Source organism: Conger conger, chromosome 5 (genome assembly GCF_963514075.1).
Source record: "Conger conger chromosome 5, fConCon1.1, whole genome shotgun sequence".
In the NCBI taxonomy this organism is placed as follows: domain Eukaryota; kingdom Metazoa; phylum Chordata; class Actinopteri; order Anguilliformes; family Congridae; genus Conger; species Conger conger.
This window is the reverse complement of record NC_083764.1, coordinates 24,606,638-24,626,999: the sequence shown is the minus strand read 5'-3', so window position 1 is coordinate 24,626,999 and position 20,362 is coordinate 24,606,638. Positions and strand designations below refer to the sequence as shown.

The window sequence follows — 20,362 nt, the reverse complement described above, 5'->3', positions numbered from 1 at the left end:
AGCTCTTCACGTGCTGGCTTACAGCCAAGATACAAAGACCTACATATGCCAATCACTGCAATGTCCAATGAGGTTATCTGCAAGAGTGGGAGTATCTGTCTGTATCAGCATCTGAGTCCCTCTGAGATGCTCCACCTCCAGAGATGTGGGCCTGCTACCAGCAGGTGGGATGAGTTTGGAGGAGGAACACTGCCACTGTGCTCTGCAGAAAGTCAGCGGGCGGGGTCACAGACTGTACCCTCCTTCCTCATTGGTCAGGGTCATGTCCTTTGCTAGTGTACTTCTGAGCTTTAACTGTTTCGGAGGGGTCAGGTGAACTGGGCACAGTAATGACACTGTGACACGACTGCCGATATGTGTATGGTCACCTTGCTGAACAAGGCTGTTTTTGGGTCATTTCTACACACCTTCCATAAAACCTTTCAGCTGAGCACAGGGAACAGCTGCTGGACAGCTGGAGCCAGTAGAAGGCTGGTGTGTTTCTGGTTTTTCAGCAAAAGCCAGACATACACTCACTGAGTACTTTATTAGGTAGACCTGTACACAACCTTGTTAATCCAAATACTTAATCAGCCAATCATGTGGCAGCAACTAAATATATAAAAGGATGCAGATATGATCAAGTGGTTCACCTGTGGACCAAATTTTACCGGGGAATGATTGTTGGTGCCAGATAGGGTGATTTGAATATCTCAGAAATTGCTGATCTCCTGGGATTTCCACGGACAACAGTCTCTAGAGACTGTCTCCACGGACAACAAAACATCCAATGAGCAGCAGTTGTGCAGGCAAAAACGCCTTGTTAGTGCCAGACTGGTCAAAGCTGACAGGAAGGTGACAGTAACGCAAATAACCCCACATTACAACAGTGGTATGCAGAACAGCATCTCTGAACACACAACACATCAAACCTCTTAAATGTATAGGCTACAACAGCAGAAGACCAATAAGTCTAATAAGTCTAATAAATAACTAATAAAGTGCTCACTGAGTGTATGTACCCTATTACACCACCACTCTCGTATTCACCTGAGTCACAGTGACTTATCGAGCAGCAGAGCCAAGATGGCCGCTCACAGCGGAGATTTCTCTACAGAGAGGGAGGGTAGGCTAAATTGTGCTGACAACTCTACCGAGGGAAAACAACGTCATTAGGATAGATAGGTCTTACCAGACACCCAAGATCAATACAAAGACAATTGCAGCCTTTACCGTCTGATAACGCACTCGTGTATCAGGGATACGAAAGAAATGAAATACTGTAAATGAAAGTGATTTAACAGGTTACTGATGATTGATTCTTTCTTTTAGGATGACTTGTCACATTGCTATTTCGGTTACATTTACCAAGGTGAATCACATAGCTAAGCTGAACACTGAGAAGGATTCCTGGTTCAATACATTGCTGAGGAAGCCTACTGCAGATTATGAAGCTGCTCTCTTCTGGATTCTATCCCAGTTACCTTCCCACTCCTGCCAACTTATGCCAACTGTTATTCAGTAGGGGGCACTTGCAGTCCTACTGTCGTGAAATGACAAAGCAGACACACAAAAGAAAAAAGCCAGTGGGTACAGCACACACACTTACAAGACTGGTAGAAATGTGGGTTGCGTCCCATCATCAGGCACGAAGAATCTACCCTGTAACACCTCACAAACAACACCAACAACTCCGGAATGTTCCGAACCTTTGCAACGACACCAATCTTTCAAACCAAGAGCCGATGAGAGACGCGACACTAGTGTTCACCGCACGGCGATGATGTCACACCCTGGGCTTTTGTTTCCCACAGACGGGGGGGATGTCATTTATGGAGTGACTCTGAGCTCAGCTGTCAGACCGCAGAAGCGTAGTACAGGTGGGTAACCGCCCGTCACTCACACCACAAGGTGTGGAATTGACATGGCGTCTCGTGAGGGTGTCTGAGCCAGCGGAACGGTCACGCAACGCACCAGACGACAGATATATATCAGATACCGCATGAATCAAATACTGTATCTCACCAAATTAGGTCAGGATCGACTTTAGGTTTCTCTGGAAGGAAAAGCAAAGAAGTGTGTGCACACAGAAGGCACTGGGGGTGGGAAACACACACGCACACACCCATGGGCGCACAGGCACACGTGTAAAAATGCACACACACAAACACGCAAGCATTGGCAAAACAGTGGGTCCCTGCCCCATTTTCTGTGGAAAGTTTGGGCATCCCTGACCGTGCTACACCTGCTCAGGTCCTGGTCGACCACCTGTCACCGCCCTTGCGACCTGAACACGAGCGTGACCGCATGCTGCTGGGCGGAAAAAAAACGTGTCGCAGGCAGGAATTGCGACGTTCCCAGTGGCACGGGACCCGGACCTGGCCAACCTGGCCACACCCCTTATGAAACAGAAGGCTTTTTTCCCCATTATCTCCATCACCATGGCGATCGAGCAGAGAGCCAGACACAAAGACAGAGCGGTGGGAGGAGGAGGAGGTGATGCAGGGACATGGAGGGGGGCTCACACACACACACGCACACACTCTCACACACCCACACACTCTCACACACCCACACACTCTCACACACGCATGCACACACACACACGCACTCTCACACCCACACACACACACACACGCACACTCTCACACACGCACACACTCTCACACACGCATGCACACACACACACACACACTCTCACAAGCACACACACACACACGCACATGCATGGTACATAACTCACATACCATCCGCTATGACTGACAGACAGACAGAAAGAAAATGATGGGAAAGACTAACAAAGAAGAGAGGAAGGATTCAGGCGTAAAGGAAGAGAAAAGGAGAAAAAGGTAGAATATGAGCAGCTGTGCTCATTTTCCAGCGCCCCCCCACCCCCCTGCACCCACCCCCCGTCGACAGCGCTGACGTGGGCGTGGTGAGATAATGGATAGCGGTAGCGCTAGGTGTGTCTCGCTAAAGGACCGTCTGGCCCCCCGCCCCGCGTCTGACGACAGATAAAGAGGCATCGCCCTCTTCTGCAAAACACGACGACATCACCCCCATCGATGCCCGCACAACACAACATGCACCTGCACCATCCCCCACCCCTCTTCCCCCCCCAAAAATGCATTCAGCCCCTCTCTCTTTGTCTCTTAGCATTAGCATGGATGGGGAGGCGGGAGCCATCCGCCGTGTGGAGAAGCCCAGAAGGGGCCCGCAGGTATCCACCTCCCCGGCCCCTTTTACCCAGTCCCACGAACACCAGCCCCTCCTGGTCAGGCACACAAATACACCACCCGCCACCCCACACAAAGACACACACACAAACACACACGCACACAAGGTACCCTGGCACTTCCAGCTGCTTCGGGAGCACTCCATCTTGGTTGAGTCTGGGCTGGCCTGCATGCTGGTGGGAGAGGATTCACCGGTGGTTCTGCCGTGGAGCCCGTTCTCTCACACAGGCGTACTCTGATGCATGAATGGCCCAGGAAGGAGGCAGGGAGAGAGGGAGGAAGGAGGTGGGGGGGGGGGGGGCTATGGCTCAGGCAACTCGCTTAGCATGCAGACTGATGCTGCAGGAGGAAGGGAGGGAGGGAGGAAGAGCTAGGGTAAGGGAGGGGGGGAAGCCAATGAGAGCTGAGTGTAAACACTGCAGAGTCTGCAGCGGCCAATGGGTAGGAGGGGGGCCGAGCTTATTTCTAGAAAGGGGAATCGGAGAGCTCTTTCAAATTAAAAGTCCTGGCCCCTGCCTCTAAGCAGAGGCGGGTTGTGGGAGAGGCTGTGATGGAGGAGGTTAACCAGCTTGACAGGCAGGGTGCATGGCATCCCTGTTTTCATTTTCATTCCGCTCTGTTTTTTAGCTCTGAGATTATTGCTAATCCTGATGGGGACCGCTTCTAATCCAATTCCAGTTTTATTCCTTCCACTCAAACGTTCATACACCTGTCACAAATGGGATTTTTTATGTTGTTGACATGATATGTACCGATGGTGTGTGTGTGTGTGTGCGCGCGCGCATACACTATATACTAAGAGGCATAATAAATGACATCAAAATATACATTTGAAAATGATAAATAACAATCTATTTTAATTCATTCTTAATTATTTTCTTAATGATTACATGGCCAAACCCATCCCGGTTATTTAAATAATGCCTGACAAATTACATTAAAGATGAAGATGTGCAGAAGGATTCCTATGATTCCTTATTTTCAGGGATCATATTGGAATTATGCAATTTCCCTTCCAGTTGGGAGAGAAATGGACACCACACATCACGGGTTTGGTTGGGTGACATCATCAAAACGAGGGCCAGCCATAGCCCCCTCTGCTGGCCTTCACATTTCACTGTACCTTCATGTGACGGTTGCTAAAGCAAAGAAGAGACACAAACTGCTATTCTCTCTCAATTCCAGGCTTCTTTCTCGGCGTTCATATTGCATGGCACAATTCTCACTTCTTGCAAACCACAGACAACTCCGCAGTCCTCCTAATGTGAATAATTGATCAAATATTACGGGGGTTACAGGCATTACTATGATATATTCATGATGGTGCTCGGCTATGGGCCAAAGCAAGCACAAAGCTCCACCGCGTTCCTGAATGCTGAAGCGTAAAGAACAAGGCGAGGTAAAGTGTGTTGGTATCCACGGAGACTGCTTTTTGATGCAAGAAACCAGAGCCAGTCGTTTTCTATACTTAGCCTGCAGCAGGTCTGTTCCTGTGCAGAATCAGTGGAGTAGCAGTTTTTGTTACGCAATAAAATTAGTGTTTATTGTCTTATGTTTTTATAGTTTAACCCAGGACCAACCCAGAATTTATAGGACCAACCCAGAATTACTTTATATTTTATAACTTGTTATCAATGTGAACAAGGTTTAGTAAAGATATCTACGGGCATTCAAATTCCACATGAGTTTTCCCAAAACTGCACCCAGATGTCCTCAAGTGTCCCCAAATCTCTCCAAATACAAAACATCTGCATATCCAGACACATGAACGATCAGAATAGCTTGCTTTTCTATTAAACCCAATTTTCTTTATACAAATGAAAAGAAAATTTACCTTTATTTGTGTTTTATTCACATATATGGGAGTATGCTTTTATAAAGCATGGCCAAGTTGTCAAAAAACATAATTTTATAGAACATGGCTGAATAAACTTCAATGTTAGTCAGAAAACAGTCTTCATAACCAGGTGGGAGATTCCATAATGTCCATATCCAATAATTTGCAAAACAAACTTGTATTTCTAACAAACCGGAAATATGTTGGCCGGACGTGGAATAAAAGTGAGCTAAGAAAAAAAAAACAATGCGATTATTTATGAAATGTATATTTTTGTTCTTATATTGGAACATGATTTATTTGATGTAGATAAATGCTATCAAGGATTGTTTGAATATGCCTTTTATTGTCTGTGACAAGATTGTGGTTGTAAACCCGTAAGCGTGGCATGGAAAAGCCTGCTGTTTTATTGCCCTGCATTGCAAATAAGAGGACGATAAGAATCTAAACTGCTGTTCACGTCTTTTTAACAATCTGGCATCACCGTTTTCCAGTTTTATTAAGTCGCAGGCTTTGGTATGATATCATTTTGAACGCAATAGCGTTCAGAGTACAGGGATTCCTGAATGCAAACTACAAATGCAAGCATTCCTTTGATCTTTTGTGAATACTGTTGCACACAAAGAAGGGTATGAAGGGAATACACTGTGGTAGCAAAATGAACAGGATTATAACAGAAAAGGCCCTGCTGCATGTCCTGTGTGGTAATCACGTTGGTTTGCCGAAGGCCTTTTGCTGTCGCCTAGCAACAACACAAATATATCCGCTGGTGATGAAAATCAATCTTCTCACCTCGAAGGATGAGCTACGGCTGTTATTCATTCTGTTCTTAGCTACAAAATATAATACTGCTTCGACATACCAAGAATATAAGACCGCCATCTGTCTAGCAATGAACGCACTTGTAATGCACTTCTGTTTGTGGTTAGTGTTCAGGCCCTGATTATCACAAAGCAAAGGAGTGTTATCAATGGCAATGGTGGCATCTCTCTCATGCTAAAAAAAACAGCTCTTGCTTGTTAGCTGGTAACTGTTGACCAGTTCAGACCAGCTCCCATCTTGACATGGTTTGACCAGCTGAAGCTATGTTTTGAAGCTCAGACAAGCTACCAGCACTATCTGGTTGACCAGCTCATACCCAGCAGATGAGCGTTATGACCAGCTTGGCCATGCTGGTAGACCTGCTCATACCCAGCTAGACCATCTTATGACCAGCTCAATTTTCCAGCTGATCAAGCTGGCACAGCTGGATTTTACAGCAGAGTCAGCACTGATGTTATATTATCCACTGTGCCTTATACAGTGGGTGTGGATCTTAGATACTCTCTCCCTCTCTCTATCTCTCTCTCCCTCCCTCTCTCTCTGTGCCGTGTGTCGGCGTATTGTCCTCAACCCCTCCACTGCTGTCCCCAGGGACTGCTCCCGAGGAAAAAAGGCAGCCTGCACTATCCACATCGCCATGGAAACCGAGGAGGTGAGCATGAGGGCCGGATCCGCCCTGCTGTACGTCCCTGCTCATCACAGATTTAGTCAGCAAGCGAGCCATCACTCAATGCCAGCCCAGCCCAGCCCAGTCCAGGCCTGCTGGCTTTCATGTTAATTTTCTGCATGTCACTCCTGTACACTGCCAGTCAGTCTGAAGAAAAGCAGGTCACACTTTACAATAAGGTTACATTCATTGGCATTAACTAATGCAATTGTTAGTCATTAATGAAGTACAAAAACATTAATTAAGCAAGAAATTAACTTTTCATTAGTTCATGTATTTGTTAACTAACTAATGCATTAGCTACATGAGTATTTATACATTAGCAAGCCATAGGATATCATTATAATTAGTTAACCATTGACACATACATTAACTGTTTTTTTCCATTACAATATGAATTACATAATGCAATTAATGAATAAATAAAGAAATTAACTTTTCATTAGTTAATGTATTTGTAGATTAACTAATGCATTAGCTACATAAATATTTATACATTAGTAAGCTATAGGGTAATATAGTTAACCAATAACAAATGCATTAAGTTTTTTCTCAATTACAATATTAATTGGTATGAAATAATGCAGCTGATAACATGAATTAATGATATGGAAATACATACATAAACAAAGCTGTACAGAATAACTTCTTTGTCGTTAGTTAACAACTACATTAGTTCATACCAATTTGTGTAATAGTATTGTAAAGTTTAGCCAAAAAACTACTGTAATTGGTGCAATATAAAACCAATTTCTGATTGGACAGCTCAGAGGTCATCCACTTTTCACTCAGCTGGAACAGAAAGTTGTTTATGAGTATGGTGCACAAGTGAATCCCTGTATTCAATTAATTCAGCCTTGAAGGTGATTCACTCCTGCATTATAATCAGGGAGCAATATCATTTCACATTACTCAAGACAGAAGACAGTGATCTCCTGAAATGAAGATCAACTGAAAGCAGCTTTGCTGAACACCTGGACAGGCACTTCCAAAGAGGATACTAAGTATCAGTTTTAATAATTATTTTCTGAAAACCATAGGTGTTACAATTATTGGTACTCCCATAATTCTGGAGCCCACTGTATTTGCATATAAATATTATGAAATAAAAGCTTATTGTCTGTAGTTTTGTCTCATGTTCATCTTTTGATATAAAATCGAAATACCTTAAATATATAGCAGAAATAACTCTTTTTTGCTGTTACTGACTTTTTGAGGGTACTGCACATGAAGACCTCCCCATATGTAAGGGGAAGATGACACTCACACCACCCTAACCATATTCAAGAAATGTGGTTTTGAACACTGATATGATATTAACTGCACAGGCTTTCAATTTATAGCTGGATGCCAACGGATTTATAAATGGAGCATCTGATTAAGGCCTTCCTTCTGAGGCCTAGCTCGCTTTAATAATTAATGTTTTGTTTGAAAACAAGCAGAGCTGGTGAGCCACTATGGGCTCGTGGAAATCTAAAAATAGCACTCTTTCAAGAGCTCTGCATTCCGGCTCTGCATTCCTGGGTAATCTAAATATGCAATCCAAAACAAGGGATTTATTTTGAACCGCTACAGTGCCGTGAACATTTATTTGCCCCCTTCCTGATTTCCTCTATTATTTTGTATTTTTTATACAGAATGGTTTCAGATCTTTAGACCTTGACCTGGTTGGTGCCTTGCATGGCAGCCAATCACCATTGGTGTGTGAGTGTGTATGAATGGGTGAATGAGAAGCATCAATTGTACAACGCTATTTTTATTGTACAGTTATTTTTCATTTTACCTCATGGTGCCCTGGTGAAAATGTTAGCATAAACCAGCATAAACTGGTCAAAATGGTTCAAGCTGGTTTTAGCTGGTTGACCAGTTGTTCACCAGCTGAGCATCCTATAGTCAGCTTGTCCTCCAGTTTCGCCACCAACTTACTCTACCAGCTTAACCAGCTTTAACAAGCCAAAGACCAGCTATGATATGATCAGAAACAAAGCAGATATGGTCAGTGTTGAAAACACATCTTAAACCATATTAGAATCCCAGGGGTTTTAAAGTGCCATGAAAAAAAGGTATTCCGCCCCAATTTCCTCTATTATTGATTGATATATAATTTCTTGTATTATTCCTGATTTCTAGTCAAAGCCTTTCATTGAACCCAATAGAGATGCTGTGGCATGATCTGAAACAAGCAGTTCATGTTTGAAAACCTACCAATATGTCTGATTTAAAGTAGTTCTGCAAAGAAGAGTGGGGTAAAATGCCTCCACAGTGATGTGAAAGAGTGATATCAATTTATAGGAAGGGTCTGGTTATTACTATTGCAGCTAAAGGTGGTGCAACACATTATCATTATGAAATGTCAAGGGGGCAATTGCCTTTTCATAGGGGTGATTTTGGTGATTGATAACCTTTTCATTAAATAAATTACAAATTATTTTAATTAAAAATGAGTTTTGTGTTTACTCGGTTCAATTTGTCTAATATTACAGTGGAGTTTGGCTCAGTCTTGCCCAATCTTTCTAATCTCCTGTTTTTCTGTTAGCAGCTTTGTGACAGCATCTGTAAAAGTGTAAATGAACTGTATATCACAAAATATAGCACAGCATATTGTCTGCTATATCAGAATACATCTAAAGTGGTAACAATGGCTACCATCCATTTACATCTCTATTTATAATCGTCCCCATAATTACCTTCTCACCCTTTCATATTCATTGTCATATTTTTGTTTATTGGCTGAGAAAACCAGTAATTTTGTGTATTACCATCAGCAAAAATAACATGTTAAGATATGGATCGTGCTGATGATAACTTATGCAATTAACTTGAATCACAGTATTCATATTAACCTTAGAATAAATTATTTACATTGTAAACAATAGTTTGGTTTCACGGTTTCTTTGGTTTGTAACAATAAGGTAACATTGGCAATATGAAGGCTTATGTCTTGAGATTTCACCATAGCTTACTTGACCCCATTTAGAAAACCCTTCTTTCTTGCTTTCTTTTGATTTCCTTTTCAATAGGGTTATTGTGATAGTTGTGTAAAGAATGCCACACATCAAATAAAGCTTATTTGACTTGGTGCTCTTTTCTGTTACAATACAAATTGTTGTTTGTTAGCTTATCATTACCCATAGGCCTTTGTACAGAAGTAGAGCCCCACTGTTCTGCATGTCACACTGGATGTGCACTTCTGCTAAGTAATCGTACTGTGAGTGTAATGATATGTGACAGGTTTATTGGCCACACCAAATATTTTACAAAAGCTAGACCCATTAACCTACATCTGAATGACCCTCCTTTACTTCCATTAATACTCCCATTTATTAAAAAGAAAACATAGGAATTGACTCACTAAATCATATACAGTACAACAAATGCCCTGTTCTTTCTATCACTTGCAAAATAGAGGAAAAAAGGTGATGTCCAATGATGCAAGGGGAGAGATTATCTGCACACCGGGCTCCAATCTGCACAAGGCTCCAATCAGGCAAAAAATGCCATCGTCTGAAAGGCAGTGCCAACTGGCCTTCCAGAATTTTCTGAGCTTCTCAGCACAGAAGGAGGCAAGGTGGTTTGGACTCTAGCTTATCCTTGCTGTGAATGTCGGGGTGGTATTTTTAGCAGTCCTAGAAAACAGCCACGGACATAGCTAACACATATTTAGCACTGTATTATTCAGCCATAATTTCTCATGTTTTTAGACACATATTTTGTCAATGAATTTTGAACATTGGGGAAAACTTTAATTACATTACTCAATGCTTAATATCGAGAAAGAGCCTAGAATATGACATGTATGGTTGGCTAAAAAGAAGAAAAATCTTTAAATGTAATTGACTTAATAATTGGCTGTAAAAAAAAGGAAAATACAAATTTGTAAAATATATCAGTTTCTGGAGCTTTTATGGTATTGGAATGCCAGGAGTGATGTTTACTGTCGTGATCTCTGTTTTTATCCAAGTATCTGTTTTCTGTTCATTCACTTCATTCATTCGTTTCACCTGTGTCTCACTTCCTGATTATCGTGCACAACTGATTCTCATTTCCCTTGTTATCTGTTCTAGTTGAACCTGTCTCTTCTGTCTTTGTTGCCAGACTGTAGTTGCCAGATCCAGTGGTTTTGCTGTCTGAGCTGTCGGTGGTCTGACCAGTTTCGTGTACCACTACCAACGCCTTTTGGATTCTCCTTCTGTATGTGTTTGACCAGCTGTGCTTGGATTTTGTTTGAATTACCAGTTTGTTATCAAATTTACATCCAAAGCTATGTCTGTACTGGTTCTGTTGTTCTGAAGCCTGACAGTCTACTCCCACCCAGTCATGACAGGCCTTTAAAAAAGCTCAAAATAACTCCACACAACACAGGCAAAGTTGGTACAAGACCTCTGAAATCATAGCATAATGCTTATTGCATATGTAACATTTAATCCCACCAAGTTAGAAAAATCATACAGCATCAAGATGAAAAAAAGGTTAACTGGGTTTTTAAGGGATGTCAAACACTGAATGGAGTAAAATTGACCCCAAACATAATATGAAGGTTAACATAACCATGAAGCCCTGGGGTTTGGTGTGGTGATACACTCCACAATCTGGCACTGTATCCTGACAGCATCAGTACTGACTGTGGCTAATAGACCCTCAGAACATAATGTGCTACAATTACTGAGGGTCACTTTCTCAAAGGGATGCTAGCTGGTCTGACAAAATGGCCGCACAGCACAACGGGCAGTCTATGGATGACAGACGGCTGGCGGTTAGAAGCCTTATTTCTACTTGAAGGGCATTGACAAGACATAGAATATATATATCAAATTTCAACATAAATACAGTAGTAATTTGCTATATTTCAGACTCTTTGATTCTAATCAATGGCATCAAATTCAGTGCTAATCAATTCATTTTTAAAAATCTGAATTAAAATCTGCTCTTGTTTATCTCAGTCCTCAGAAACAACACTGTGCTCTTCAGTGCTTTCCTGTTTCACTAGGGTATGAAAATGGGTTAATATGAATGTAACTGTACCTAATATTTATTGTAATATGTTGCTGTGCACTTTTGATGCTTCGGGACTGGTCTGCTTACTATACTATTATAGGATATCCTGGCAAGCACCCAACAAAATTATTCATGTCTGTGGATTCCTGCATTTCATCCCTGTCTAACCTCTGGTTTCAAATGAAGAGGGCAGTCCATACACACAGAGTGAAGGGAATCAATTATCTGGAAAGAATATGTGTGGAGGAATGGTCTATTAATCTCTGTCACCACTAGAGGGAGGCATTTATAGGCAGTTCTGAGCAGGCTGTCGCTCATAGACTGCAAGTTGAAGATAACCCACTGGCTCCATTAAAACATATCTCCTTATGCAGCTGTATAAAAATAGAAACTCCAGTGTTGGAATTGGATCTGAACCAGCAAGCTTAACAGACTGTATACAACTCTAGATGAATACCTATAGTGATTGTAATCAGGGCCGTCACTGGTGGGGTGGAAGGTGGTAACCATTCTAGGGACAGCAGGAGAAGGCCCTTAAAAATTCCAGTTAGGATGGGGGGCCCAGAGCAATGTTCTTTCAGGGGCCCCAGAATTCCTAACTACTGCTCTGCTTATAATATATCCATTTATACAGCTGGATATGTACTGAGGCACATCCTGCTCCTGGGTACAATAGCTGTACCCAGCCTGACATCCAAACTTTCAACCATGTAGCTAAAGATGCAAGCATATGAATGCTATGCACTGTTCCAGTGCTATTCACTCTTGTCCTTGGAGGCCGCCAACGTTGAAACCTCCCCACACCATTGGCTGTGGCAATTAGTACCAATTTTCAACAAATGAGCTTGACTTATTGAACAGCTATACACTGTTTTGGTACAGAGTCTTTGAACTGCATATTTTGAATTTAAGGACCATAAACACAGGCAGAGGGTGAGTCAACATGTCAGTTATCCTTTTTCAATGATAGGAAGGGATTTACAATGGTCTTGTAACAATGTTTGAACACAAAAATCGTACATATTGTACCTGCAACCATTTCAGACAAAAAGTAACTATGAACCAGACTATATGAGGTAACTATATAAACGACTCCTTTAGTTCATCAATTAAGGAACAACAAGCTGGAATACAGCAACAAAACACAGGGCTTGTAACTCTGTGTGAAAAAGCGCGAGTGCAATAAACATTATGTTTTGTTTTCAGAAGTCCTGTACCAACTTTGCATGTGTTGTATGGACCCCCTGTAACTGTATAAAATGCCAATATTATTTTTATCTCAGATTTCTTTGTGGATGTTCCTGAACTTTCACTTCCTGTACCTCAGGCTTTAAATTAGATGTTTCTCACAGATGTTTCCTATTCATGGATAAAAGGCTAGTAATTTCGGAGAAAAAAGAAGGCGACACACAAAGCGTCAACATTTTTCATTTGCAATTTTGTGTTTATTTAAACTGTTGGGGTCAATTTGACCCCAGACATAAAAGCAGTCATACTCTCTTAATAATAGGAGGGTTAAGCGACAATTCTCTGTAACTCTGGCTTGTGAGTAAGCACAGATGGAACACTTCTTCTGTGTGTGTGTGTGTGTGTGTGTGAAGGGCAAAATGAAGAACAAATATTGAATAAATCCCAGCCATGGTGTATGCATTCCTTTGGCAATCAATGAGCCAGAAAGCAGCAGCAGCTGCGGCCCTTCAGGATTCTGACAACACTACTGTGCATCCGCGCTGGGTTACAGACAGGGTCTGTCTCACGAGCGGAGTGGCATTGGAGTGGGGGCTTAAGCCATAATGATGACCAATTAAAGGCCCGGCCAGAAATAAGGGTTCTGTCCTACAGGGGGCGCTGCTCAGCCCTTTGTAGATATCACACAGATGCAAAGACTCATTTGCCTCTCTGGATGACAGAGCAAGTTCAGGCTCATAATAGCTTCCTGCTAACAGGAGGGGGGTCCAGGGTGATATCAACTATGCAACTACCTCTCTCTCTCACATACATACACATACATGCAATACAACACAAACACACACACACACTCATACGTTTGAACAGTCACAGTCCTGACTTTTTTTCTGACTTCCATTAAAGAGCGTCCTGCTAATCCTGCTCGATAATCTAGATTAGCAGCTGGGGTATTATATGACTTCAGGGGGGAGGGGCGTGCCGTCGGGGGTGACATCACAGACTCTCCTCCACCAATGAAGCTGCCCAGAGGCCCGGCTGACCCAGTTGTGAGGAGATGACCCAAAGCTCCAGCATCACTGCCCGCCCCCTTTCTATTCCTGCAGATTTGTCACAGTCCCACCCCGTTAAAAAAAAGCAACACACCAAGTCAGCGTGACTCGGCATTTCTTTTTTTGGCACAAACCACTGTTTTCTATTTGTGGATGCCCATAGCCAAGGGAAACTTCACCTTTCACACACAACCATTACAGTACCACTGGATTACAAGCGATGATGTTGACCGAGTAAAGGAGGCTGTTCTTATTCATACAACCAGCAGGCGCCATTATCCAGAGTGATGCGATCTTTAGCACCAAGTTACAAACAACAAGCTATTACAGACTAGCTATTATTATTATATTAGCCACTGGCATGTGCTATATTTACATGTCCTTCACACTGCAAAAAACAAAAAAATAACAAGTATCTTGGTCTTATATTTACACTTAAAATCTTATTTCTGTTACTTTTTTCTAAATGAGACCAAAAGAACTGCCAATGAGGTGAGAAAGTTTGACTCATTTCAAGATTTGCCAATGGGGAGAGGAAATTTCAAATTTTTTGCAGTGCAGAGAAAGATGCTGTGAGATTTCTTTGAAGTTTGAACTGAGCACTTGTCTCAGGGCTCAAAACGATAAAGTGAATGCTAACTTTCTACAACCTAATAAGAAAAAAAGTTGCAATTTTCATTCACCACAGCCTAATTGCAACACTGTAAAAAGTTGCAGTGTTTCCCCCAGGATTTCTTGTGGCGGGCATAGTGAGATGGTGGCACCTCAATAAAACTCTTCTCTGCCTTGCCCCTCTTCATTCACTTGCTTGTGTTGTCTACACAAGTGGCAGAGCATTCCTGCAAGACTGGGCCGAATTGTATGTAAATTCAGCATGGTATTATAAATGTCATTGAGCTTATAATAACATATCTCATATAGCTGACGCTTTTATTCAAGTGCCTTACAGATGATTAGAATGAGCTGCTTCTACTCAACTTTCTTCTTTCTTTTCTAACAACAACCTGCTAGACCCCCATCAGTCTGGCTTCAGATCGGGCCACTCGACAGAGACCGCGCTCCTCTCCGTCAGTGAGTCGCTCCATGTTGCACGAGCAGCCTTCCTCTCCTCTGTCCTCATTCTTCTAGATCTCTCTGCTGCCTTCGACACTGTGGATCACTCCATCCTCCTGTCCGCCCTGTCAGCAACGGGCATCTGTGGCACAGCCCTGGACTGGATTGAGTCCTACCTCTCTGGTCGCTCCTTCCAGGATGCCTGGGCTGGTACAGTATCGACACCTCTGCCCCTTGCCACAGGAGTTCCCCAGGGCTCAGTCCTAGGCCCGCTTCTTTTTTCTCTTTACACTCGTTCCCTTGGCCCTGTGATCACTGCACATGGGCTATCCTACCACTGCTATGCGGATGATACCAAACTCTTCATCTCGTTCTCACCATCTGATACACAGGTTTCTGCCCGTATCTCTGCTTGCCTGAGTGACATCCAGAGCTGGATGGACAACCATTATCTAAAGCTCAACCCAGGCAAGACTGAAATGATATTCATCCCTGCTAATACCTCTCCCCACCTGGATCTCTCCATTTCCCTCGGGGATACCACACTCACGCCACCACCCAGTGCAAGGAACCTTGGCGTGGTGATGGACAGCAGACTGTCCCTTTCCGAGAACACTGCGGCGGTGACCCGGTCATGCAGGTTCTTCCTCTACAACATACGGAGAATCCGCCCCTTTCTCACCCCCTACTCGACCCAGCTCCTGGTCCAAGTGATGATTCTGTCCCGCCTGGACTACTGCAATTCCCTCTTGGCTGGCCTCCCAGCGTCCGCCATCAGACCCCTCCAACTTATCCAGAATGCAGCAGCTCGTCTGGTCTTCAGCCTTCCCAAATACTCACACGTCACCCCCTTGCGTACTTCCCTCCACTGGCTGCCTGTCATGGCTCGCATCAAATTCAAAACATTGGTGCTAGCCTTCCAAGCAGTTAAGGGGTCTTCCCCAGCTTACCTACAAAAAATCATCAGACCCTACACCCCTGCCAGACCTCTTCGTTCAGCCTCCACAGGCCGCTTGGCACCTCCCCCTCTCAGAACCTCCACCTCACGCTCACAACTACTGTCTGTTCTGGCTCCACGGTGTTGGAACAAACTGCCCGTTGAAGTCAGGACTGTAGAATCTCTCCCCACCTTCAAGCGCAAACTGAAGACGCACCTCTTCAAGCAGCACCTCTCCCCATCCCTCCCTACCTCCCTGTGAACCTTAATTGTTGTCTTTGTGATTTGCATAGTGTTTCGGTATTTTTAGTTGGCTAGGTAAGCAGTATTTGGATAGTTAAGTTTGGTCACTTTTGCTTTGTTGTTTGTTTGTTGATTTGTTGATAAAAAAAAAAAAATTTGGCCCTTGTCCTTATCTTTGTTGTACGGGTAGCAATTGAAATTGTACTTCCCTCTAGGGTCTTTCAGTGCACTTACCCCTGGTTATGGGTACATGCACTTTGTTGTACGTCACTCTGGATAAGAGCGTCTGCCAAATGCCAATAATGTAATGTAATGTAATGATTAGACTAAGCAGGAGACAGTTTCCCCTGGAGCAATGTGGGGTTAAGGGCCTTGCTCCAGGGGCCAACAGCTGTGCAGTTCTTGTTGTGGCTACACCGGGGCTTGAACCACTGACCTTGTGGGCCCCAGTCACGGCCCCAGTCAAGACCCCAGTCACGGCCCCAGTCAAGACCCCAGTCACGGGCCCCAGTCACGGGCTCCAGTCAAGACCCCAGTCATGGGCCCAGTTATGGCCCAGTCATGGCCCCAGTCATGAACCCAGTCACGGGCCCAGTTATGGCCCAGTCATGGCCCCAGTCATGACCCCAGTCATGGCCCCAGTCATGACCCCAGTCAAGGGCCCAGTTATGGCCCAGTCATGTACCTTAACCAATTGGCTACAGGCTGTGCTTCAAAACATAACAGACATCAAAGGGAAAAAAAGTGCACTGAATGGGAAACCCTGGATGCAATAATGCTTTGCACCAGCAGGGACAGCCATGTAGAGGCTGAAATGTGCTGTTTGAGATAGAGCTCACCTTTCTGTCTGTCCAGGCCCTGCAAGAAGACGGCAGTGGCGACCCGTTTCTCTGAGTCCCTTCTCCCCTGGCTGGCTCGCCTCTTCTTCCCGGCCTTATCCTCCAGAGTCTGCTCCCTCCGGACCTCCGGGGGCTCCACGGCAGCAGGCGGGGGCTTGGGTTTGGCTGCAGGGCCGTCCCCCACGTGACCGGAGACCGGAGCCTTTTCGACGGGTGCCGTCTCCTTCAGGCCAGGGGGTGAGGCTGGGGTGGCCACGGCCGGGGGCGAGAGGGGAGCGTGGGAGGCCGGGACGGGGGGGACGTCGGCCAGCCGGGAAGCAGCCCTCTGGCCCTTCTGGGCGGGGTAACTCTGGGCCCTCTTGGGACTCTCTTCGGAGGCAGAGGAGGCGTCAAAGGAATCGGTGACGAGCTCGCTGTCGAGCTCGGCCTCCCGCTCCTCACGCAGGATGCTGTACTGGATGACCGGGGGTGCGGGGGGCGTGGGGGGCGCGGGGGCGGACGGCTGTTTGCGGGGGGGCGGCTCTTCGGACACCAGCTCGATCTCGGAGTCGCCCGACTCCGCGCTGCTGCCGTCTAGGTCGCGGACCACCGGGGCGTGCGACTCGGTCTTGAGGGGCTTAGCCCCCACCTCTGTGGGAGGGCCGGGCTGTTTTTGGGAAGTGACTGAAGCCTGATCCTGGACTGAACTCACAGCGCCCACACCGCTGGCCTGGAACAGGGGTTCAGACGGGGAGTCAGACTCCTCTACATCGACAGAGAGAGAGAGAGAGAGAGAGAGAGAGAGAGAGAGAGAGAGAGAATGAGAGCGAGAGAGACAGGGAGAGGGAGAGAGAGTGAGAAAGAGAGATGGTGAAAATGAGTATCAGATATCAAGTCAGCTCCATCTTTCTACAATTTCAGCTTTTTGGACTAGTGACATATATCTATTCCTTTTTTACATTCCCCTTTTGTATTCTTTCCTCATTTCTTTAAACTTTAAACCAAATATTTCCTCAATGTTGCTCTGTTGTTTGGAAATTCAGAAGGGCTGTACCTGTGAATGGTGGGGTGGAGGACCCGGGGCTGTCGTCCTCTGGCTCAGAGAGGGTGACAGTGGGGATCCCCTGCAGGCCCAGGCTGAGGATGCTGTCCCTGTCTGACACGGTGACCTGCGGCAGGCAGAGCGGGGCGGGGCAGTCCGTCTCCGTCAGCGTGATGGTGATGGGGCTGGCGGCCGGGCCCGGGGCCTGCCTGGGTCTGGGCTGGCGGTCAGACGGCTCCTCGTCGGAGGGGTCCTCCACGTAGGGGCAGGTCTGCGAGTCCAGGGCCGGGCCGAGGGTCTCCACCGCCGAGCTGGCGCTCTTCTCCATGTACTGACCGAGCGCGGGCCCCGTCACCTCACCCCAGCTCCCCAGGGCCCCTCCGACCTGCTGCTGCTCCACTGACTGGGGTTTCTCCCCGTGGCTGATGTCCATGTAGTTGTAGGCCTCCGTCTTATCCGATTCCAGAAGGTTCTTGGTGAAGTCCATGGACTCCCCTGGGGTCATCTCGATGCCGGAGTCAGAGCTGAACATGCTGTGTGTCTCCAGGCTGGGCATCCAGTCTTGAGCCTTGCTCTTGCTGTCTGTGGAGATGCCCTGCCGGAAGGAGTAGTTTTGGTTGGACAGAAGAGAAGTGTACAGGTCTCCCTCACCGGCAGATTTCCTCAGCAGATCTGAGCCATCTGCAGGGAGAGATACAGAGAGAGAGAGAGAGAGAGAGAGAGAGAGAGAAGGGGGGAGGGGTACAGAGAGGGAGAGAGAGGGAGAGAGAGAGAGGGAGAGACAGACAGACAGTAAGACACTTAACATAAGAATGACTTGCCAAGCCAATAAAGCTTAGAAACCTGAGAGAGGAGGGAAAGCTAAATATTTTATCTTTATTAAATATTACTCACAATATTAAAGACATGACGGTTAAGCCTTTTTGGGAAACTAGTGACGATGACATGAGGGCTAACAACATGAGGGTTTAGCCTTATTTGGAAAATAGACCTGCATAGGAGAAGCTTCCTGGAGTCTAAAGAGCACAGTGAGACAGCATGGGAGCCTGCTCACTCATGCAGCACGTCCGGACACTGTTCAATGTTTCAACACCCCCAATCCCACCCAAGTGAGGGGGCTTGCTGAGGCCCCTCCACACATCACACAACTCAAGGGTCGCCTATGTCGTCTACTCAAGCCAGATGCCAGAGCACCTTTCAAACACATGGCAGGTCTGGTTTTTAATCCTGCCATCCACTTACATAACAGCCCCTCCCATAACTGACTCTTTAACTGAAGAGGAGCCAGTTAAACCCAATCCCCTTCTCACAGATGACAGGAATAATCTGTTGTTTATGTACATCATTGTCAGTGCTGACAAAATCTCAACTAATGTGAAGGAAAGGTGAATTCCAGGCCTAAGTCATATCCTAGACACTTGAAATATGCAGAGAGAACGCAGCTAAACAGGCTAATCTGTTTTAACCAAGCACTGGAATGTGACTATTGTGTCAACCATTATGACTACAATAAAGAAAACCAGTAGAATCTCTCTTGGGATTCTTACTGATTCCTTACTGCTTCCTTTCCTCACCTCCTTTCCTCGCTCCTAGCTCCACCCATTGGAGAAAGCAAGGACAGGAGACAAGGAAAGCATGCACGGAAACATTTATAAGGCAAATGGAACGTCCTTGCTTTTTCAAGTCTGAAGCCCCATCAATTGCAGAAGTAGCAGATGGGGAGAGGTGGCTCCAGAGGTCGATCGTACATATGTCACATTCTGGAAAAATACTTCGCAAAGGACGTGCTTGTGTTTCCTTGCTCAAGAATCTTTTGGGAGTCTCCAAGCTCCTCACCCCTTCAAGTAGCATTTAATGGGTTGGAATGCCCTTAAAGATGGCAGACCTCAACAGATTTCCAGGTGCACGGAGACAATGATAAAATAAGTGATTGGAACGAGGCCTCATTGTGTGGACATGTGTGGGACATGGTCAAGATGGAGTGGTCTTGTGAATGGTTGTGTGAGAAGTCTGGGGCCTCAATCCTTGTATTCTTTCCTTGTATCCTTTCCCAGCACCGTAGCTCCACCAAAAGGAGGAGGAGGATGCAAGAAAAGAATGCAAGGAAAGCACAAGCACTTTTCAAGCACTCATTTCCAGCACTTATTTTGTCTCCTCAGGCTGTCTCCTCAGCCCACATCTGGCCCAGAAATTGATCAAGGTGCACTTTGAACTAGATCAAGGAGCAAGTGTAGCATGGTTAGCTCAGCTAGTTCGCTAGTAAGCATGGATGGTGCAGTGAAAAGCGAAGGCTGGTAGCAGATTAGCAGTGTTTGGATAGTTAACTTTGGTGACTTTTGCTCTGTTTGTTTGTTTGTTTGTTCAAAAAAAAAAAAAAATGGCCCATGTCCTTATCTTTGTTGTACAGGTAGCAGTTGAAATTGTACTTACCTCTAGGGTCTTTCAGCGAACTTATCCCTGGTTATGGGTATGCACTTTGTTGTACGTCGCTCTGGA

General features: G+C 45.3%; 1 protein-coding gene across 3 annotated transcripts in view; it reads right to left on the bottom strand.

Moving 5' to 3' along the window:
• Nucleotides 1–20,362, bottom strand: part of LOC133128719 (reticulon-1-A-like) — a 45,260-nt gene that overhangs the window by 8,606 nt on the left and 16,292 nt on the right. The window contains exons 2-3 of one of the 3 annotated variants that reach the window (XM_061242441.1): nt 17,879–18,547; nt 16,846–17,589 (exon numbers count right to left, since the gene is read on the bottom strand). In XM_061242441.1, coding sequence (XP_061098425.1) covers nt 16,846–17,589; nt 17,879–18,547 — 1,413 coding nt within the window. Of the gene's footprint in view, nt 1–3,317; nt 3,490–16,845; nt 17,590–17,878; nt 18,548–20,362 lie in introns of those variants that run through there. The other 2 variants (XM_061242442.1, XM_061242443.1) reach the window with 2 other exon arrangements.